Here is a 21,781-nt window from a genome sequence, read left to right on the forward strand (position 1 = left end):
CGCAGGCCGTGCTGAGGAGGTAGGCACCGAGGACACGGGCCGTGCTAGGTAGGCGCCGAGGACGCGGGCCGTGCTGGGGAGGTAGACGCCGAGGACGCTGGCCGAGCCGAGGGGTAGACACCGAGCACGCGTGACGCAGCGAGGAGGTCTGCGCCGAGGGTGCGGGGCGCGCTCAGGAGGTCGGCGCCGAGGGACGCCGCTCGCAGCTCTGTGCCGCCACCGGGGCAGGCTCACCTCAGCCTGGCTGGGGGGAGACCGAAAGTTTCGGTGGAAAGCGACCTGCTTACCGGCCGCCTGTGACGAGGCTATAAGCTGACTTGTAACCGGAGCTGTGGCCCGACCCGGCAGATCCGCCGCTGGAGCGGCTGTCCGGATCAACCACCGAATGTTTTTGGGACGAATGTGTTTTGGCGAATGTTTTCTTGTCGACGTGTCTCCGCCGTTTCTCCACCGTGTCAAGGGAAAACGCGGAAAGTTGAATGTCAGTTTGCCGAGGTGTGGAATTTGCGAAATGTTTGCTTAGATGTGTATTTGCCGAATGACAGCATGCCGCAATGCTGTTGAATCTACCGCTACGTTCTGTAGTCGAATATTAGTTCATGGAAGTGCTGTTAATAGCCTGTAGGTTGATGCTTCTTATGTTGGTTCTGGTTGTATGAAAGGCTTACACGTGCATTAGAGGTCATTGCCATCTCAGCCTGCATTGCCATAAACGGTTGTCCGATCAGGAAAAGATCAGAATTTGTGAAATCTCCGGCTGTAAACCGGACCAGACCTTTCCTAATATGGCTATGGCATGACCAGCTCGCTCCTGGCCTAGCTGTGACCGGACCAGACCTTTCCTAATCTAGCTATGACAGGACCAGGCTTCTCCTATTCTAGCTGTGATCGAACCAGCCCTCTCCTGACCTAGCTGTGATTGGACCAGGCCTCTCCTGACCTAATTGTGGTCGGACCAGCCTTCTCCTGACCTAGCTGTGACCGGACTAGCCTGTCCCTGACCAGGCCTGACCTGGCTGTGACCGGACCAGCTCGTCCCTGACCAGGCCTGACCTGGCTGTGACCCTCGGCGGTGTGCACCGTCAGCTGATCACCGACCTGCGGCGGCGGGTGCGGCTGGGCCGTCCGACCGACCTCCTCTCGCAGCGGCACGGAGCCCCGGACGACAGCGCCAACGACGAGATGGCGCTGCTGCAGAACGTCAGGTTCGCCTTCCAGGCGGACAAGCGGCAGCACATGTCCTGGCTCAAGGTGGGCGTGCGCTCCGCGCCGAAGACAGCCGGCATCGTCGCCGGTGGGAGGGGGGGGGGGGAGGGGGCTCCACTCTGGGTGCCAAGTGCATGTGGGAAATTGTTGGAGTGTCATTAGCACGCTTAAGGAGAGATGCTCTGATGGGGCCGTGAAGCCGGTTAAGAGGGTCACGTGACACTCGCCGTGCTGCTGGTTTAGGTGAGCGTAGAGCACATGGCCATGTGCTGGCTCAGACCGTCCCGGCTGGCCGTGCGAAGCCCTGGTAACGATGATATGATACCGTCCGTCGTTGCTGCTTTCGGGCTAGATGTCGGTTGCGTGTGCTTGTGCGGGTCATTGTCGCTGCTATCTCTTATTCAGTGGTTCAGTGGTACCTAGTTACGGCTGCCTCGTGGTTTTTCTTTCTGCGTTTGTGCGATCTAAGCATTTCTTTCTGCAGCAGCGTGGTTCAAGCTCTGTCATTGACGGATTGAGCACGTCTGGTGGTCATCTTAGTATCTACTGAATCGTTTGCTATTTTGTGCGTAGCAGTTGCATTTGACAAAATGGTCTACATTGTATGTAATGGTCTACATTGTAAATGGTCGACACATTATATACGAGCTGGAGTGGAGCACGGTGGGAGCGGGGGCGGCTGGAAGGCAGAAGAAGGAGGTAAAGATGAGAGGGAAGTAGCCAGCCCTGCCTCGAAAATATTTTCGACGTTGTCGTTGATGGTGGAAACAGCCCACTGCGAAAACATGCTGCGAAAACGAGCGAAGCTCATGGACTACGCGTTGGCGGCACCCCTCCCTTCCCCCCCCACCCCCCTCCCCGTGTGCCAGTGTCATGGTACTAACGGCGTCTGTGGTGACCTGCGGCCCTCCCCCGCCGTGTGCCGGCGTCCGGGTACTGACGGCGTCCTGTGGGGTGACCTGCGGCCTCCCTTGCCGTGTGCCGGTGTCCGGGTACTGACGGCGTCTGTGGGTGACCTACAGCCCCTCCCCCGCCGTGTGCCGGTGTCCGGGTACTGACGGCGTCTGTGGGTGACCTGCGGCCTCCCCTGCCGTGTGCCGGTGTCCGGGTACTGACGGCGTCTGTGGGTGACCTGCGGCCTCCCCCGCCGTGTGCCGGTGTCCGGGTGCTGACGGCGTCTGTGGGTGACCTGCGGCCTCCCCCGCCGTGTGCCGGTGTCCGGGTGCTGACGGCGTCTGTGGGTGACCTGCGGCCGGCCCGGCCTGTTTCGGCAGGCGCTGGACGCCGTCTGTCCGCCGGAGGTGCACCACCCGCTGGACATGCTGCTGCTGCTGCAGCTGCACGACACTGCCCCCGCCCGCCAGCGGCTGGTAGAGGCCGTGCTCCGGAAGAAGGTGCGCGCCGGCCACTTCAGCCGCGCCGTGCTGCGAGACACGTTCGCCGCGCACGCACAGGTGAGCCCGCCGCCACGGACGGCACGCCGGCCCGGCCAGTCGGACGCCGGCCGGTGCTCGCACGCTCAGTGTGTCCAGTTTGGCACTCCGCCGGCGGTGCTGGACATCGCCACATTCTGCAGTTCGTCTGTGAATTTGTTCGTTTTTTGGGGAAGACTGAGATCAGCTGCTTTCGTGTGCTATGTGAGCGATACCGATTTGTCTGTGGAGGACTAGTTCGCTTTAGCGTGTGTGCAACGTTGTATTAAAGGGAACTGTATTTGCGCCGTTGCCCCTGTTGGCTAATATGGACAATGCAGCCGCTGGTGCTCCATAAACGGAGCGTGACGTCGCGCATCGCGCTCATTTTGTATGAAAGAAACTAAAATGTGACGAAAGCGCATGTAACGGCCGCAAGCGCGTGCCACATTTCTTTTTTACTCATAACATCCGCAAATTGCAGCGATAGTGATTGCACACTCGTGCCATATATTCACATGCACACACCTTGTGTGTCGTGGGATGTACGAGGTGACACTACGCGAGGTGACACCACCGCCTGCTCAGGTGCGATGTCGTGAGACCTGAGGTCCCAGATGCTAACGTGCTCCCTGATGTACCGCAGACGCTGAAGCAGTTCATCTCCACGCTGCGCCGCTTGGCGGCGTTCCTGCTGCGCTGCTCTGAGCCGTCCCTCTCCGACTACGGGGCTGAGATTTACCGGTGGGTTGGCAGTCGCCCGGGTCTGTGCCTGCTGTAGGTCGGCAGCCGACTGGGTCTGGGTCTGCCGTAGGTCGGCAGCCGACTGGGTCTGGGCCTGCCGTAGGTCGGCAGCCGACTGGGTCTGGGTTTGCCTTAGGTCGGCAGCCTGGCTCGACCGCGGGCCCAGAGCTGTCCGATGGGCGGTGTTTCTCCCCCCCCCCCCCCAGGCCAGATCTTTGGGTCTTTGGCCTGGTTGGGCCAGATCTTTGACAGGTGGGAACGCTCACCCCGGTCCCGGACCGAGGTTTGCAGGTCCGCTCCGGTCACGGGCAGAGGTCTGCAGCTCAGCCCCGGTCGCGGGCCGAGGTCTGCAGCTCAGCTCCGGTCACAGGCCGAGGTCTGTAGCTCAGCCCCGGTCACGGGCCGAGGTCTGCAGCTCAGCTGTCACGGGCCGAGGTCTGCAGCTCAGCTCCAGTCATGGGCCGAGGTCTGCAGCTCGGCTCCGGTCATGGGCCGAGGTCTGCGGCTCAGCTCCGGTCACGGGCCGAGGTCTGCAGCTCAGCTGTCGCGAGCCGAGGTCTGCAGCTCAGCTCCGGTCACGGGCCGAGGTTTGCAGCTCCGCTCCGGTCACGGGCCGAGGTCTGCGGCTCAGCTCCGGTCACGGGCCGAGGTCTGCAGGTCAGCTGTCACGGGCCGAGGTCTGCAGCTCCGCTCCGGTCACGGGCCGAGGTCTGCAGCTCAGCTCCGGTCACGGGCCGAGGTCTGCAGCTCAGCTGTCACGGGCCGAGGTCTGCAGCTCAGCTCCGGTCGCGAGCCGAGGTCTGCAGCTCAGCTCCGGTCACGGGCCGAGGTTTGCAGCTCCGCTCCGGTCACGGCCGAGGTCTGCAGCTCGGCTCCGGTCATAGGCCGAGGTCTGCGGCTCAGCTCCGGTCACGGACTGAGGTCTGCCTGTGGGACGGGAGCGGGATGTGGCGGCGGGGTCGTTCCCGTCCCTCGTTCGCCGGCGCGTCTGGGCTCCAATTTGAGGTGTCGGGTGTGTGTGCAGCGTTGTCGTGGCTAAGATTAGCGTGTTACGTCATGCGGGATATTTTTGGCCAGGTGTTGTTCCGAATAAGTGCGATGATGATCCAACTGCATCTGTCTGCCATTGTTTCGTATGTAATTATTGCAGGCAGGTATGCGAATTGGAAGGGGTTTCTACTGCACGTATTTATAACTGGGTTGAATTGTTTCGACAAGCCACGCTGCGTAGTTCTTTCTGAAATGGGCGATGATGCTGTGCCTCGTGCGTAGCTAATTAGCTCTGTAGTGCCCTAGCCCTAGCTTTTGGCCCTAGCTCTGTTAACTTTGTGATTTTTTAGCCTTAACTTTAAGCTTGCCGATACGCTGAAACTGCCCTGTTAGTCCGAAACGTTGCAAGTGCATACCCGCCAGCTGGCGGCAGCGGGACGGCTCGTGACGGGCTGTGCCGTCGCCGACAGACTGGGCTTCGTCTCGTTCTCCGGCTTCCACCAGCAGGAGATGGTGATCGGCCTGCTTTCGCACTCGAGCGACCCGCCGGCCACGCGCCAGGCGGCGCTGCGGCTCTTCCAGACGCTGGCCGAACACAACACCGACGCGCTGGCACGGTACTCCGGCTTCCTCAAGGTGCTCACAGCCCGGCAACCGCCGCCATGACAGTGTCGCGACATGGCTGATGATAGGGGAACGGTGTGCTCTAAGGGTTTGAAAATGGGGTTAATAGAACTTTGAATATTTCGCTGTCCTTGGGAGACCATTGACACACGTTATTAAAATGTTGTATTAAGCCACTAGATCCGGTTATGGTGTGAGCTTTTGCCCACTGAGGTTTTCTTTTTAGGAACACATTTACGATGTGGGCCGCATTTTCATGTATTAGCCATGACTGGAGGCCATATAGCTAATCAGTTTGAATGAATTTGGAATTACATGCATGCGCTATGCTTCGTGGTGGCTTCAGTTGTGCTGAAACAGACAGATCGGCCAGGTGTCGGCCAGCTCTCCTGACCAAGACTGGGAAGTCAGTGCGTGGGCCGACTTCCAGTATCCGGGTCCAACCAGCATGTGTCACTGTACGTCTGTCAACGGGTGTGTGGCCTCCGACAGCCGCGTTACGTTCACATTGTACCCCACCTCAAGTCACGGCGTCACGCACCCCGCTTGTGGTGCGGCGCTCAACAGTGTCCCGGTCTCGCATGCTTGTCCGTCGCCGTCTGCGGAGCGGTGACTGTCGACAGTGCGGCAGTGACCACGCGCCGCTGTCGGCAGAGCTGGCTGGACCTGTTGGACCAGCTGACGCTGCCCGAGGCGCGCCAGCTGATGGAGGTGCTGAGCACGCTGGCGTTCCGCGCGCCGCAGGAGGCCGCCTCGGTCGGCGACGAGCTTAGACTGCTGGTGCACAAGCAGCTGGCCAGCTCGTCCCAGCGGTCAGTGGTGGGGCAGAGCGCGCCGCCGGTCATGGCGCTGACGGCCGACTGCCGGCCGGCCACGGGCACGCGCGGGCTCCTGTCGGAATGGTCTCTGGTGACGCTCGGCTGCCGTCGCAGGCAGACCGGGTCCAGACCGGGTCAAGTCAAGGTCAGACGGGACGCGGCTGCCGAACTGAGACAGGACGTAAACTGCACGAGCCAGGGCTGGAACCGCATCCTGATGGGGCCTGGGGATGTGGAGCTGATTCACTCCGAAATTAGATCTCGTGTGTAGGGGTACCATGGACTTACCGTGGTCCAGTCCGGGTGCGTCAGATTGGAACTGAAAAACGCACCCCGGAATTATGCCAGACGTGAAATCTGTCATGCTCGCTGAGCGGGCCCCATCTTTTACGCGCTCGGCATGGAAAGGTTCAGCTGGCAGGCCGGCACGAGGGGTTCAGGTTGGTCTGGGACGGCCTTGCGGCGGCATGGTACGGCAGCCCATGATCCTTTTCCGTCATGTCTGGCAAAAACGGTGGGGTTTCAGGTCACACTTGGCTAGCTTGCTCGAGGAGTGACTCCGAATTGTCAACTGTCCTTGGAAGTCATTCAGAACGAATCGATTGAGAAAGGACTTTTAGGCTGCCGTGGTGCGTTCGCCAGCCGGATTTTGATTGTGGGTAACTAGCCTCGTAACGGAACGAGCAAGAGGCGAAACAGAAATCGCGCGCATCGCTTGTTTTAAAGGCAGAGTGGCGAACGTGACATTAGGTCGTTTCTTCGTCTTCAACATTACAGTTTTATCGGGATGCCTTGTCTGTTGATAAACATGCAAGAGTTCAACATGTCTAAGGAATCGAAACATTTGTGCACCTGTGCCGTGTCAGTTTTTGTCAGACACGATGCGCCCTAAACCCCAATCTCATCATCATTATCAAATAGACACAGATTAATCGTTGAAAAGATGGTTTTCTTCAGCTGCTAAACAACGTTGGTTATGCTCAATAGGAGTCACCCACTGTCTTTGGCCTGATGAGGTATCTTTAAGTGTGTGATGTTAAAACCGATCTTAACTGATTTTAATCGTCATACAGCATTGGGCAGGTTGTCGGCCTGCATGCCGTCACTCAGTGTATGGACGTCGCGGTTACAGACGGTAACGAGACGGGCCGGCGGCAGCGTCTAACCCCCGCCCCGCGTCGCCAGGTATAAGCGTCTGGGCGTGATCAGTGTGCTGATGGCCATCAAGTGCCGGCAGAACAGCGGCGACACGAGCACCACCACCGTTAGCAGCGGGGACAGCCAGGTGAGCCGACGTCTCCCTCCCCGGCCCGCCTTGTCTCTCGGCCGCCTCCGTGACCTGCGTCCCCCGGTGACCGCTGTGTCTGTCCTCCTCCCGGTCCTCCTCCGTGACCTGCGTCCCCTGAGTGTTTGCTATATCTGTCTCCCGGTCCCCATCCGTGACCTGCGTCCCCCGGTGACCGCTGTGGCTTTGTCTCCCGGCCCGCCTGTTCACAGTTGCAACAGTTGCCGGGGCACAGTTGACGGGCTCGAATTGGCCAGTTTTGTATGACCCAGTTTTGGAAATGGGAGGCGGCAACCCCTGCACTAACGCTGGTGCTGAGGCCGAGGCCGCCAGGCATCGCAATGTGCTCAGTAGATTAGTTTAATGTTGGGCATTTTACCAATGAGTGAACCCCAGGTGTTTGGGGTGTGAGGAATGAGATTATGTTATATAGCAGTGTTTGTTTCGGTTGCTTGTGCACTGTTTCCCCAACTCGAATCTGGCTTGTGATGATAATGGTTGTATAATGTAGCTAGGAAGATTCGTCGCGAAGCTTTAGGTGGAACGTTAGCTCATGCCTGGCCTGTCCTGTTTTAAGTAAATTCCAGTGTACCTGGCGTCGTAGTGCGGCTCTTGGCCAAGGTCTGCATTGCCACTTGTTTGGCTGTTTTATTTTGCATGTGTGCCCTATTTCGCAGTCGTTCGACCCCTCATGCTGTATTTTATTGTTATGGGTTTGTCGTGGATGGTGCCACAGCAGCCAAACCACGGCGATTACGTATGTGGTGTAAATTTCGTTGAGAAGTTGTGTTCGGTTCGCAGTTTCTTGTCTTGGGTGCAGGGTATCTTGCGGCTTCGTCGCATGCTGGACTTTATGGCGTTTGGTAGAAGCATTCACGTATGCGTGAACCAGGCTATCTTTAGAGCGGGTAATGCATTAACGTTTGCCTGTTCCAACTATTGATATGAATAAGCCTGCAAAGGTCAGTATGGCTATAATTGATGCACTCTTATTGGTGGAGGCGTGTTGTGCGGTCTTGGTAGTGCTGAACATCATGGGCATTGTGTGGTGCGGTGCCGCAGCGGCCTCTGGGTCGTATTGCGAAGAAGCTTATTGCGATGTCCTCTTCATTTGTATGTAAATCGCAAAGCGACGTGGGCGGCCGTAGAAAAGAACAGCATTCGCCGTGACCTCGTCAAGCCCGTGTGGGATGAGATGACCCTCCGTTGCGGTGGCGTGACCCCGTGCGCCCACTGGCAAGTCTTCTGAGATCGTGCTGACGACGGCCGGCCAGCGGGAGACGGTGGCAGCTGCTGGCAGATGGCGCAGACGGCCGTGCGGCGGCGCCCGGCCGCCGCGGCCTCCTGCTCGACGAGCTGGGAAGCTTGGTCTGGCGTGCCGGACTCGACGCTAAGATCGAGAACTGGATCCGCGACCAGCTGATGGACGAGTGGGTGACGGTGCCGCCGACGGACTGGGGGCGGCGCCCCGCTGTCCCGTGGTCGCGCCCTGTGGCCGTCTCTGGCGGGGGACAGTCCGTGTGGGGGTTTTGACTCACGTGGTCGCTGCTTTTGTCAGGGTTGGCATCAGATCTGTCACGACCTAGCACCACCGAGCTGGTGTCGCAAAGGGCAACTCATCTTACACGTGTGACAGTGCAGCATGTCAGTGAAACACTATATGTGGTGCACTAACCGGCCACTTCATGTCTGGTGTTTCCGTCAGCCCATGTGTGGTATCGGAGAGCTGTCTTCTATGTGCCGTGGCTGCATGATACCCGTTTTCGTGCGCTTTTTGTTGGACAAAATGCATCAAAGTGTTTCGAATCGCTGAGGATTTGGTATGGTTTTGTTGTTTAATTTCCGAGTGGTTGCTTAAAATTGCCGAGTTTGTTTCCTGAGCTCTGTAGTTGAGGGACTACATTGCATATCTGAAAGTCAACAAGCAGTAGCAGGGAACAAAACATTTGTCATGCCTGTACCCAGAAGTAGTTTTAGATGACACAAAGTCCAGAAGTCACAGTTTATTTTCGTATGCGACCTCTCCTGCTGAAACCGCAAAGGAATGTGGGGCCGAAGCGTGCTGTGACTGTGGGCCTTTTTGTTTATCTAAAACTTATTTACATGGATGGGAGAGTAAGGCTGGTTCAGCTGCTTCCTGCCGGCGATGGTCTATCATAATAATTCTGATCCTGTGTTGGTCGCTGTGTACTGTACGCGTACTTGATACCTGGCCCTTACGCACAGACAGTGCGGACAGCGTGGGAAGACTGTTCGTCTGTCGACCCTCGCGGCCCCTGCCTGGCGCCTGCTGTGACGGACACTGCCGTGCGCCAGGTTCCAGGAGACGTTCGTGGTGGACCTGCCGGACAGCGAGCCGCAGTGTGACGCCCTGCAGCTGGCGCTCAAGCACGGCCTCGAAGAGCCGACGGTCGGCGAGATCGCACTCAACATCATGCCCATTGTACTGGAGAGGTAAGCGCTGCCCGGCGTGAGCTGGCTCTGGACTGAGCTCATGTTGGCGCCAAACCTCGTCAGCGGCTGTGCACAGAGGACAGACCGGTTCGCGGTGCTGCCATCTGGACTACAGGATGAGCGTGCGATGAACGGCCCCTGTTGTCACCATCAAGTTTTGGGAGCTCGTCATCAGTGCGTGGTATATGTGAGTGGATTGCTTCTAGTCACGGTGTGGCTGTCGGACGGCATCGCATTGGTGACGTCACACCTGTGGCACATCAGCCTCCGTACAGCGGATACAAACTGCACATCCGTGTCTACACGTCTGTGCCTGCCCCTGCATAAGCATGCCAAAGTCAAACGCGCCTTATCCTTCCGCCGAGTGTTGGGGCCACCGCCGTCGCCGGCCGCCGCTAACCAGAGCGGCGAGCCGCGCGCGCCCCGGCCCCCGCCCGGTCGGCTCGGCCCCGTGTGACACCGCCGCGCCGGCAGCGGCGAACGGCTGGTGACGCTCTGCGCGCACTTCCGCCTGCTGCGCATGTGCGTGGCGTCGCTGGACGGCGGCGACATGGAGAAGCTGGACGCGCTGCTCGGCTGCCCGGTGCTGCTGCCGGCCGACGCCGCGCTGGACAGCTTCGCCACGCTGGCGCCGCCGCTGCGCGCTGCCGTCCTCACCGCCCTCTTCCACTGTCTCAACTTCTTCCGCGAGCTGCTGAATGCCTTCTCCACGCAGAAGGACCAGGAGCTGAAACGACGGGTGAGTGGGACCGCGGAGCGGTCGGCGCGGGTTTGAACTGGGTCTGGCCGGCGCTCTGTTCTGAACTGGATCTGAGCTGGAGAGACTCTGGACTGGGCTCACACTAGCTGCGGACTGGTTTTCATTATTTGTCTTGTATATCCAAATGTTTTACCTTCTTTATCCGATTTATAGCTTTCCTTTTGACCTAATCTCGTACATGACAACGCCGGGGGAGGGCGGGGGCTAGGCGAGCACACTGTCAATGTATGTCTTCCGATATGCCATTGGTCAGCTACCGTCGACAGCTTGCCGTACTAGAACCTCCCGCGTCTTCCCACGTGCCGTTCTGTCGCGTTGCGTATTTGCGGGATCGAGTAGCGCTGGTCGGGGATGATCCCAAGTGGGGCCAGCGCGTCTCCTCGCGGCCGCCGGGCACGGGGCCGGCGTGACGGACGCGCTCGGGCTTCGCACCACGCTCCATCTGGGCCGTGTGTCGGGCAGTGCGTGCTGCGCCTGCGCGTGATGCTGCAGCTGGAGGCGCAGATCAGCCGCTGCCTGCCGCTCGTGCCCGGCTTCGTGCCGCCGCCGGCCATCTTTGACGCCGACACGCCACCAGCGCCGCCCAGCGTCGCCGCCAAGAAGCACAAGCCTGCACCCAAAAGGTCCGAGACTTTTGATTAACTCAGCTACCTCTGTGGCCATCGGCTTCAGGCTGCAGAAGTCTGCTGAAGTGTGTAGATGGCGTTTTGTGCCCTTGTGGAACCTGGCGGATCTTCCATGTTATCTTTCCATAACGACCGGGCAATCTTTGGTTAAGGCTGAGATGATGAATTGTAATTTTGGTTATATTTTGATATCAAATGCATTGCTTCCGCTAGACGTTTCAAATGAGTGTTGTCACTAAATAACGGATGTACACAAAACCCAAGATTGCCAGTGCCATTCGTATGAACATTCTGAGCGCTGTCCTTGCTGTCGCGGACATAGCGGGCATTGACCACCGCCGTTTGCGGCATCGCAGGAAGGGGAAGGCCAAGTCGCCGAACGGCACGCTAAACCAGAGCGGGCTGACCCAGCTGGAGAAGCCGACAGCCGAGGAGCGGCCGCCGGCGCCAGAGGAGCCCGGCCCGCAGCTGAGCGGCTACAGGCCGTTCCTGCGCGAGCTCGACATGGACGTGTACAAGCTGCTCTACAGAAGGCTCTCGCTCACAGACAACACCAGCGAGGAGGTGAGCGGCTGCTGTGCGCGCCGGCCGAGGCGCGGGCACACGACTGGCCACCACCGGCCGAGGCGCGGCACACAACGGCTGGCCACCACCGGCCGAGGCGCGGCACACAACGGCTGGCCACCACCGACCGGCCGGGGCGCGGCACACAACGGCTGGCCACCAACCGGGCCGAGGCGCGGCACGTAACGGCTGGCCACCACCGGCCGGGGCGCGGCACACAACGGCTGGCCACCACCGGCCGAGGCGCGGCACACAACGGCTGGCCACCACCGGCCGGGGCGCGGCACACAACGGCTGGCCACCACCGGCCGAGGCGCGGCACACAACGGCTGGCCACCACCGGCCGGGGCGCGGCACTCAACGGCTGGCCACCACCGGCCGGGGCGCGGCACACAACGGCTGGCCACCACCGGCCGAGGCGCGGCACACAACGGGTGGCCACCACTGGCCGGGGCTTGTGTGAACGCCAACTGGCATCACCAGCCAGTTTGAGAGGATATGGTGTCATCTATGCGTCAAATCTTAATGGGCTTGCAACTTTAAAGGTAGTAATGCATTCAAGTCAAGGTGCGTCGTAAAGTACGAAAAGTGACCAATGTGCAAAGACTATGTGCCCACAACTTATTATGCTGGTTTGTCATATACCCACCATTGCTTGTTTCCATTCGTCTATGTGTCGACTTATTCCTTCCTCCCTGCTATGCTGATGCGTCGGAGGCGCAGCCCGTGTCAGGGGAAGCGTTTTTGCCTGTGTTACCGGCTGTGTCACCTCTCCGTCACCTGCGTTACCAGTTATGTCACACATCCAGATGTGTCACCTCGCCGCCGTCTGTGTTACCGTGTGTCTCACACCGCTGGCTGTGTCACCTCCACGTCGTCCGTGTTGCATCGTGTCTCACACCGCTGGCTGTGTCACCTCTCCGCCGTCTGTGTTACATCGTGTCTCACACTGTTGGCTGTGTCACACCGCTGGCTGTGTCACACTGCTGGCTGTGTCACACCACTGGCTGTGTCACACCGCTGGCTGTGTCATACCGCTTGCTGTGTCACACCACTTGCTGTGTGTCACCTCTCCGCCGTTCAGCGCGCGTCACCAGTGGCGTCGCCGGCAGTTCTGTATTCGGCCGAGCGAGCTGCAGTTGTTGCTGGACGACCTGACGCTGAAGCTGGAGCGGCGGGCTGTCTGCGGCGCCGGCCGGCGGCCTGGCGGCCATGCATGCGGCCGCCGCTGGCCGAGGCCTCGGCTTCGCCCACCTGGACCTGCTGCCGGAGGCCAGCGTGGCCCGCCAGGCGGTGACGCTGCTCAAGCCGCTCAGCCTCATCGCCGACACCATCGTCGGCATGTTCAGGGTAGGCAGCCGAGTGTATTCCGGGATGCTGGCAGAGATGGCGGCGCCAGGCTCACGTTGTCCTGTGTTTGCATTACATTTCGATCTTGGTAGCTAGGATAGTAGCTGGAGTCGGTTTCGTTCAACATCGTAAACGCAGACTGTTGTGGGGCCAGTGGACGAAATAGTCTCCGCTTAGCGTTCTTTTGACGCGGAGTGTTATGTCGAGTTGGCACTGACTATTGGTCCCTCAGTATGTTGGATTGTTCGAACTTGGCTCTCGCAGAGCTGTGCCTAGACACGCTAGTGGATTTCATGCTCCTTGAGTACCAGATAGCAAACTCTGGAACCATGATCGCTTAGTTTAGGAACGCAGACTTGCTAAATTGAGTTGCAGGAATCGTTTGCTCGGTTGGATCTCCGAACAACGTCGTCGATGAGTGTGGTTTGCCGCCTGGACATTGGTCCAAACCGCGAGATTATGATCGCATTCAGCGTACTCGCAGAGTCATACCGGTCGCTCTGTGTCATGTCGCGTGGTGCCATGGCATGACTGCTCGTGGTAACTGACTCCCTTTTGCAAATACGAACCCTTAAGTGGAAGACGAGCCTACTCATTGGCCCGTCCCCGACGCGTGTTCTCTTACCTGTCGCCGCCGCCGCTCGCTCACGCCGCGTCCTCGCAGTCGCAGATAGCGGACAACGACGGCGTGCTGGACGGGCCGGGCATGTTCGGCGAGGAGCCGAGCCGGCTGGCCGGCTGCCTGTCGGCCGTGTACCGGATCGTGGCGCTGCTTCTCTCCTGGCCGGGCTTGGCCGAGCCCGACAACCAGCAGCTGGCGCACGGTCAGTGGCCGGCGGTGGCGACCACGTCGAACGCCGCCGCGGTCCAAGCTCGCAGCGTTCGCCGGGCTGCCGGCAGGGCGGCGGCTGCACTGATGGTCGAGGGACGTGGCTGGGTTTAGTACGATGTCTGCGCTGTCCGCCGCGCCGGCGTCGACCGTGACTCATGGCGATGGCGATTGAGGCCGCGAGCGCTGGCCGTGGGTTCGCTCGGGCGCCAGCCGTGACCGGCGTCTCTCCCGCCGCAGACGCCGTGGCGAACCTGCGCCTCAGCGACGGAGGGCGCAGCCAGCTGACCACCAGCCAGCAGGGCTCCGCCGCCGGCCGCGCCTTCGCGCTCTTTGAGCAGCACGCGGCGTTCTTGCCGCGGATCGAGTGTGCGGCGAACCTATCGCGGACGCTGGCGGCGCTGGCGACGCTGGATGGTGACCCCGCTCTGCAGAAGACACTGGGTGAGACGGCGGCTGCACCGGGGACGGCGCTACGCTGCGCTGTTTCGGGCGCGTCAAGAGGGCGCGGGAGAGAAAACCTGCTGGCCTAGGCGTCGCCGACAACATGGGACGTATCGCCGTTTGGTCTGCGAACGCCATTGTCTGTTGACAATGTCATGCCGTATGTAGGTTTAACAAGTATTTTACTGTAACGCCTACCTGACTTCCCTTTGATAGCAATGGTCAGCTGTTCGTGTAGGCCCGTTTTTGACCTCCCGCCTGATCTGTCATGTGAGCTGGCGTTCCGCGTCGTGCCGGATCCGGCTGCCGAGCCGACGCCGTCCATTACTCCCGAGCGCCGCGCCAGCTGACCCCCGGCGGCCCGCGCCCCGCCGACAGCTGACTGCGTCGAGTCGCTGCTGAAGCGCGAGTGGTACGCCAGCTCTGGCGCGCGCGAGGCGGGCGCCGGCTACGGGGCGCGGGTGGACGCGCTGCTGCGCCTGCTGCTGGCCGGCCGCGGCTCGGCGCTGGAGCGGTTGGACCGGCTGGCGCGGACGGCGCTGCCCGAGCTGCTGGAGTCAGCCGGACGCGAGCCAGCCTCCGAGACGTATCCGACGCTCACCAAGTCAGTGGCGCGCGGCGCGGTCACCCCGGCCGCCGGCAGCCGCGCCACAGAGGCGGGCCCTCTCACTTGCGCCGGCCGCAACTGTGTCTCCGAGGTGGCTGGTGCAGGGTGGCGTTATCGACAGTCGCGGCCGGTTTGTTTAACACAGACAGCGGCTTGTGCAATGTTACCGTCAGCGGCCCGTCTGGGGCATCGTCTAGCCTCTGCCGGTCTGTGCTCCCATGTCTGCGTGCTCCTGATCTGAACGTCTGCCGCTCCAGACTCTCTGCCGGCTCGCTTCTGTCAGCCGCACCGGCCTGTGACCTGTGTCCGTATTCACTTGACTCATTGCTGCTCTGGCCGACAGCCTGTGTTCCGCCTGCTTATGTGAGTGTCCGCGTGTTCGTGCCCTTGCCCCGTCTGCCGGCGCCGGCGCCCCGTCTAGTTGTGCCAAATGTGGCTGGCGCAACGTGTGCCAGCGAAAGTGCCCTGTCTGCTGCCCCATTTGCCTGGGGCAGTGCCCCGCCTGCCCACACCAGTCAAGCCCGCCCCCCCCCCCCCCCCCCTGTGTCAGTGCGTGGCCTGTAAGCTGTCGGCGCCCGTCTGTCTGTGCTCGTCAGCGTCCCGTCTGATGTGTCTGTGCCGCGTCTGCTCGCTCCAGTTCGCGGTGCCCCCCTGCATGCCTGTGCCAGTCTGCTGCGCCTGCGCGCGCTGGCGCCTCCTCCGGTGCGGTTGTCGGAGGCCCCCAGCCTGTCTGAGCGGCGTCTGGCTGCCGCAGGGCGACGTTCGGCCACTACTACCGCGACATGTTCGTGTCGCTGGTGGAGGCCATGCGGGTGGCGGTCTCCGCCGGCCGGCCCGAGCAGCAGCGGCTCGACCTCTGGGCGGCCGCCCTGCGCGTCTTCAACCAGCTGGTCGGCTGCCTCAAGGTGTTCAGTAGCCGGAGCGCCGTCGGGGTTTGCCTGAAGGTGAGCAAGCTGGACTGGACCGTATCGTTCATGCGACGGTGGTGCCGGCGAGCGTGCAGGCCTGCGTGAGGTGCTGTCAAATAGCTAAGCGCCTCTGCTTTTGCAGTTGATGACCCTATTGCAAACGTGGAAAGGTTATTCGAGTTCCGTTGGCGCTGCTGATGTTCGGCCAAGCAAACGAAGTGTGGTCCTCGTGCTGGTTTGCCCGACGAGTATGTTTTCTGAGCACCTTGTTTGGTCGGCACATGACGAGTCCTGCAAGAAACCGCCGCCTGCGTCAGTAACCACATTGGATGCTCACCCACCTGCTGCTATTTGGGTTGAATTATTGAGAAAATGGAACGTTTTCAGGATTGATAGGCCCTCAGGTGACTGTAAATCATCGTTTTCTATGTGAAGCGTTCCCTGGCGGTTTTCCCGGGGCTGCTGCCGCTACTGTCTGCTGCGACTGCCGCCTATCTCGCGCCACCCCCCCATCTCCGCAGCACTCCCGCCGGCTAGTGGACCTGTTTGTGCGTCACGCCATCCCCATGCTGGAGCTGATGTTGAAGCAGCAGAAGGACGAAGTGCTGACGATTCTCAAGAACTTCCAGCTGAGCGCCCGTTACCTGCACCACGTGTGCAACCACTCCAAGGTAGCTGTTTTGGGACGTCCGTCCGTCACGGCGCTCTGCGGGCTCATGCTGGCGGTGGATCGCTGGGGTCTGGTTATAGGAGCCGGGCGTCCAACGTTCCCCTAACCTGCGTGGCGGCGTGGTCGTCGCCTGATGTGACAGGTAGCTGCCTATGGTTCCCCACATCACCGTGTGATCCCCTCTGTCGATCGGATCGTGGCGTTATGTGGCCGCTGACTCTCCGGTGGCTCGCCGCGCCAGGGAATCAAGGACGCGTCGCTGATGAACCACGTGCCGTTCCTGAAGAAGGGCCTCGAGTCGTTCGTGTTCCGTGTCAAAGCCATGTTGGCGTTGAACGGCTGCACGGACGCCTTCTGGATGGGCAACCTGAAGAACCGTGACCTGCACGGCGAGGAGATCCTCTCTCAGGTGCGTGTGTAGCGGGCTGCGCCCCATGTGAGGAGGAGGGCGGGGGGGGGGGGGGGCGCTACGGCGCTCGAATCGTCTTGATCCCGATGATCGTCGATCACCCTCTAAGGGCTGCAGTAGCAATGGTGACTATATGGGACAGCAGTCGGTGTGTCCCACTGACTGCTGTCTCTCGCTCAGCTGAAACACATGCGAGAGACAGCCGTTGTACCGTAACGTCGCCGTTTGTCCGGGGAGGCTGACAGCTCTGACGGCGTCCGGCGGCGGCTACACTGACCCCATGGTACAGGGCGAGCCAGCGGCAGCAGTAGCGGGTCGGGGCCGCGGGCGCCCCACGCGGCCTGCGCTGACCTCGTGGTTCAGGGCGAGCCAGCGGCAGCGGTAGGGGGGCCGGAGCCGTAGGCGCCCCGCGCAGCCTGCGCTGACCTCGTGGTACAGGGCGAGCCAGCGGCAGCGGCAGCGGCAGCGGCAGCGGGCCGGAGCCGCAGCCTCCAAGCGCGGGCAGCGCTGCTCGGGACGCCGACCGTGCCGGAGCGGCCGCTGTGTAGGAGCTCGCACTCGCGCGCGGTTGCCGTGTGGTCGCTGGGGGCTGCCGATGGGCGGGGGACTTGTTGGCTCGCTTTCTTTAGGCTGTTTACCCAAATCTAGCGTAGCTGGGCACAAGAGCGTCACCAAGGGAGTCCAAGACATGGCCCCGCCTAAACCTGTTGTGGTCCCACCTCCCCCTCCCCCTGGGACCCCTGACCCCTGGCTGAACCTTGTGTAGCCCCTGATGAATTGTTTCCTCGGATGACGTTTGGATGTGCAAGTCTTCGAAAGAGACAGCTCATTGTGTGGACAGTCCCCAAAAGAGAGCTTACTGCATGGACACGAAGCCAAGTGTGTGTGTACACGTGCGTGCGTATGCGTGCGTGCATGCGTGCGCGTTGGGAATCCCGACCGCCGTCGTCGGTGTGCGCTGTCGTCGGCGGACCGGTGTCAGTCGGCGACGGCCGGTGGCGCGGCCACCGTCGGTCGGCCTGGCCGCGCCGCTGACGGCGGCCCAGCGGCCGGCGGCGGCGCGCGCTCGGTCGCCCCCTGACGGGCGCACACTGTCGGCAGTCGCAGCGGACGGTCGCCGAGTCCGGCGACGACGAGGAAGAGCAGGAGGAGGAGGGCGCCGCCGACGAGTCGGACGTGGACCTGGACGCCGAGGACGAGCGCTCCGGCTCGCCCGACCGTCCCGCCCCGGCAGCCGATCAGCAGGACTCCGAGATCAGCGACGCCTACTGAGCACCCTCGCACGCCACCTGCTGACGGGGGACTCGGACCAGTGTACGTGCGGGGACGGCCCCGGGGGAGGGGTGGTCGCGTGGTGACGTCACGCGTGGAGTGGCGGGGGCTTTGATGCAGACGCGCGCCGAACTTACCGCGCCTTCATGTCACTCGTCTTGTGTGTGTGTGTGTGTGCGCGCTCGTTGGCTCGGGCTGTTCGTTGAGAGTTACGCAGTGATCCATGCGAGGTGAGATCAGAGTGAAATGGTTGAGCCTTGCGCAAACGCTGTGCACGATGGTTTGGCAGTCGTTGATGTCGTTCCGTCTGGTCTTGCTTTTCCGAATAGACAATGCACAACAAATACCAAACGCGCGTGTTTGGTTGAGTCTCGGAAGTTGGCGCGCTGTTTGGCCCTCCAGTCGGCTCGCTCTGGCCACCGGTGATCTCTGCTGTCTAACAGCCTCGCTCGGGATCACGCTCACGCATGGTGTTATTTTTAGTTATCATCACGTCCTGTTCGATTGAAGACAATACGCCTCACGTTTGTTATAAAGAAGAACACTATTAGCCAGAGATAACAGAAGCCCGAAGTGGGGGAGATGGTCGGCTTTTACGGCCATCGCGTAGATGTATTCATGCTTTCCTGAATCGAGCCCTGCGCCTATCTTTCTCATGTCCGGTGGCGACTTTCTAGGCTGACTTTCTAAGCCTAGGTATAGTGGCAGCGGTCGGTCGCGAGCAAACTGCCAGCCGGCGTTTGACACGCCTCTCCTCAGTGGATCTATTGGCTGGTATGGTCTCCGATGGATCTAGCCGCCTGAAATTCGCCTGGGACCTGGAACGCGATGAAGCCAAAGGTGCCCCGGCACGCTTTTCCCGGCGGATGATTCAGCTGCAATGCGTTTCAGGGTCCGGGTTCGGGTCCCGGCGCGCGCAGGGGTTTACGCAGACACCTAAACCGCTTCCTGTCGGGGCCCTGCTCGTGGAAGTTGAACTGAATAGAACCAACGCAAACGCCAATGGGGAGTTGAGAATTTAGATGAGAGAAAAGCGCGTAGAGAGAAAAGAATTTCGGTGAGAGGGCCTGTAATGCATTGATTCTCTAAACGTCTTTTGAAAGTGGTACATTTTCTGTTTCATAACTAAGTCCAATCATTTCAACTGGATGGGTTTCTGGAACCAACGCTCACGCTAAGCAGCGCTCGTGCGAATTCCAGCACCACTATTCGATCGTGTAATTTCAGTTATACGGCAGAATTGTGCGTCGAAAGTATGACATGGCGCAATGCTCGGCACATTCAGCCCCGCCCCTTGGCCTCACCTGACCGCGAGTGGCTGCTGTCACTGGCCGCGGGCCATCCCAGTGAGGAGCCAATAGGGTGCGTCGAAGCGAATAGGACCAACCAACCCAGCCACGTTGGAGGCAGGTGCTCGAGCCGACTGGGCTACGGGGGCAGATATTCGAAAAAAATAATGCAAGTTTTTTTTCATCTGTGGCATAGATTTGAAAATCTCATAATGGAACCGTCAAAATCCGAGTGAAATGGATTTTGTGCATAGGTCAGGCTGCATCTTCATCCCCAGGCTGCCCTTTTTTAACTTCTGAAAAAAACCGAAGAAAATGGGTCGAAATTGCGTCCACATATCGCCCACTCAGCGCCGGAAAGAAATCAGACGAACAAAATCTGACGGGGGAGGAGGTGAACAACATCATTAGCAACAGTATGGGTCGATGTTTGTGGACGGCGGCACGCTCTGACACTTGCAAGGTCAATCCACCGGTTGCTGCGTTTTTAAGGCCGTTGTCAGATCACAGCTGCTAGGGGCTTATGAAAAGGCGACACTAGACACATGGTGTAGGCGGATATACCCGCTTACAACTCATTAAAACGTCTCAAAACCACCCGAACTATGGCTAAGTATGCTAGAAATCGGCCGGAAGGCGACCGATGTCACCCTTTTCGAAATTAATCTGGAACATGTCACCCTTTTCGAAACTGGTCTGGAACATGTCACCCTTTTCGAAACTGATCTGGAACAGGTCACCCTTTTTGAAAGTGATCTAGAAACCTTGGCTGAGACATAGTAAACCATGGAAATTATTTTGGCGTGTGGTCCTGTTTATTTTTGTTAATATCCACCCGAATATTTGCACGTTAAAACTCGTTTCAAAGCTAACGCTGAAAATATTTGCAAATTCATCGATTCCGTTGACTTAAGTTATGAGCTCTGACCAAACCAGTTACCGGCTGGTTATTAATGTTTTTCACGGATCGGCGCGTTATGTTAAGATCAGTCGTCCCCCACGTGCAAGATTATCATGCACGGTAGTCTTTCCATCGATTTGGTCATTGTTTTGGCCACGTGTAACAGTTGCGGTAGAAATCGTTCATGAATTATTCCTCGCCGACCCCCAACAAAGCATTCAACAAACGTCAAGGCACACGAAACCAGTGATCAGTATAGTCTGTACATTATAACCGGTACATTTCCATTCGTTTTATGAATTAATTGGTTTGTGTTGCTTGTGCTGGATGTGCCTGTTTTCTTGATTGCAAAAGCCAGTCTGGCACGCATGAATAGCACATAGGTCACGTTGCTCGGGCCGGCGGTTACGTGACGAGAATGAACGAATGATTGATTGAGAGTGATTTTTAACGCCGTCTACAAGCTGCGCCCGATAACGTCACAGCAAGTGTGTCACAATAGTTTGGGAACAGCGAAAAAACCCACAAACCGCACACGTCAGGTACGACTCAAAATATCACTGACAAGGGGCTCGCAGCCGGAGCCTCTGATTGGCGGAGCGCTGGCGCCGGCCACGGGTCGCCGGGGTCACCTTGGCCGCTGCCCTGCCCGCGGCGGTGTCACGTGAGGTGAGGTCATCGAGAGGTGACCGCCGCCAGCTGGGCGACACTGCGTGCCGGGACCCGAAGGCGGCGGTGCGTGGTCGGCATGACTTCCGACAAGGGCGGCGCCAAGGCGCCCGGCAAGGAGGCGGGCGCGAAGGAAGGATTTAAGGTTTGAGGATTGTTGCCGTGTTGCCGCGTTGTCAACAGTTTACGCGCGAGGGAAGTTTTGCTGCAAGGCTTGAGTGCGAGGTTATAATGCGTGCAGATGTCATTCTTGAAACATGGCTTGTCTCGTGCCTTGCCTTCTTAGCACCTTGTACCATTTTCCACAGCCGAGCCGCTCGGCTGATGAAACTGGTTCATCTCTGTGGTCATTGTTCATCGCATTAGCCACACCCATACGGCTGCCGTGGTTTTAGCCGCGTGACCGTTGACGGTGTGTAAGGTCTTGCCGTGAGGGTCGCGTCTAGGACTGCAATACTGCCTTGGTTTCCTTGGGCTTATTTATGGCGGTCCTCTCGTTAAAAATCGAAACATTTTCTTTCGATGGTATCTGTAAAAGATTAGGATCTGCGTGCCTGCGCGCTCATTCGGACCGTGTTGTCATTTTGCCATGGGCTGTTCAACGCGATGCATAACCGACGCCCAGAGAGCGCTGGTCACCACATGGCGTCGTGGCAGTGAAGTCACTTTTAAGAACTGCACAAGAAGTTGTTGAGTGATGTATGAGCACAAGCACATAATTGAAAGAGTACAGAATTATCGCACTCAATATATTTATGCCCATGAGATGCATGCAGGAGAAATGGGCGACAGCGTGAATAGTCGTCGGTGGAAGAGTGGCCCACGCAGAGAGGGAGCTTTAAAATGACTGTACCCCATTCCTTTCGTCTAGTTACTCCACAATTGCCACCTCAAATACCGAAATGATATTCCCAAGTCTACCGCTCCTCGCCAAATCGGAGCACCGCCGC

General features: G+C 59.4%; 2 protein-coding genes across 2 annotated transcripts in view; both read left to right on the plus strand.

Annotated features, from left to right (window-relative positions):
* Positions 1–13,750, plus strand: part of LOC119098094 (Fanconi anemia group D2 protein) — a 14,535-nt gene extending 785 nt beyond the window's left edge. The window contains exons 2-15 of the mRNA XM_037221022.1: positions 1,087–1,251; positions 2,481–2,660; positions 3,265–3,362; positions 4,823–4,988; positions 5,631–5,779; positions 6,980–7,079; positions 8,436–8,509; positions 9,396–9,533; positions 10,008–10,272; positions 10,756–10,784; positions 11,276–11,483; positions 12,756–12,833; positions 13,498–13,657; positions 13,734–13,750. Of these exons, the coding sequence (XP_037076917.1) occupies positions 1,087–1,251; positions 2,481–2,660; positions 3,265–3,362; positions 4,823–4,988; positions 5,631–5,779; positions 6,980–7,079; positions 8,436–8,509; positions 9,396–9,533; positions 10,008–10,272; positions 10,756–10,784; positions 11,276–11,483; positions 12,756–12,833; positions 13,498–13,657; positions 13,734–13,750 (1,827 nt within the window). The remainder of the gene's footprint in view (positions 1–1,086; positions 1,252–2,480; positions 2,661–3,264; positions 3,363–4,822; positions 4,989–5,630; positions 5,780–6,979; positions 7,080–8,435; positions 8,510–9,395; positions 9,534–10,007; positions 10,273–10,755; positions 10,785–11,275; positions 11,484–12,755; positions 12,834–13,497; positions 13,658–13,733) is intronic.
* An 879-nt stretch (positions 13,751–14,629) lies between these two features.
* Positions 14,630–16,712, plus strand: LOC119098096 (Fanconi anemia group D2 protein homolog). The gene is made up of 4 exons (XM_037221023.1): positions 14,630–14,710; positions 15,468–15,657; positions 16,143–16,292; positions 16,533–16,712. The coding sequence occupies exons 2-4, from the start codon at positions 15,496–15,498 to the stop codon at positions 16,710–16,712; spliced, it is 492 nt and encodes a 163-aa protein (XP_037076918.1). The 5' UTR covers positions 14,630–14,710; positions 15,468–15,495.
* The last annotated feature ends 5,069 nt before the right edge of the window (positions 16,713–21,781 follow it).

The sequence above is a fragment of the Pollicipes pollicipes genome, unplaced genomic scaffold, assembly GCF_011947565.3.
Source record: "Pollicipes pollicipes isolate AB1234 unplaced genomic scaffold, Ppol_2.1 Scaffold_4740;HRSCAF=5597_pilon_pilon_pilon, whole genome shotgun sequence".
In the NCBI taxonomy this organism is placed as follows: Eukaryota; Metazoa; Arthropoda; class Thecostraca; order Pollicipedomorpha; family Pollicipedidae; genus Pollicipes; species Pollicipes pollicipes.

Coding starts and splice junctions, on each gene's coding strand:
- LOC119098096 (XM_037221023.1), top strand. CDS start 15,496: ATGTTCGTGTCGCTGGTGGAGGCCATGCGGGTGGCGGTCTCCGCCGGC. Junction 15,658..16,142: donor CCGTCGGGGTTTGCCTGAAG/GTGAGCAAGCTG, acceptor CCATCTCCGCAG/CACTCCCGCCGGCTAGTGGA. Junction 16,293..16,532: donor ACGTGTGCAACCACTCCAAG/GTAGCTGTTTTG, acceptor TCGCCGCGCCAG/GGAATCAAGGACGCGTCGCT.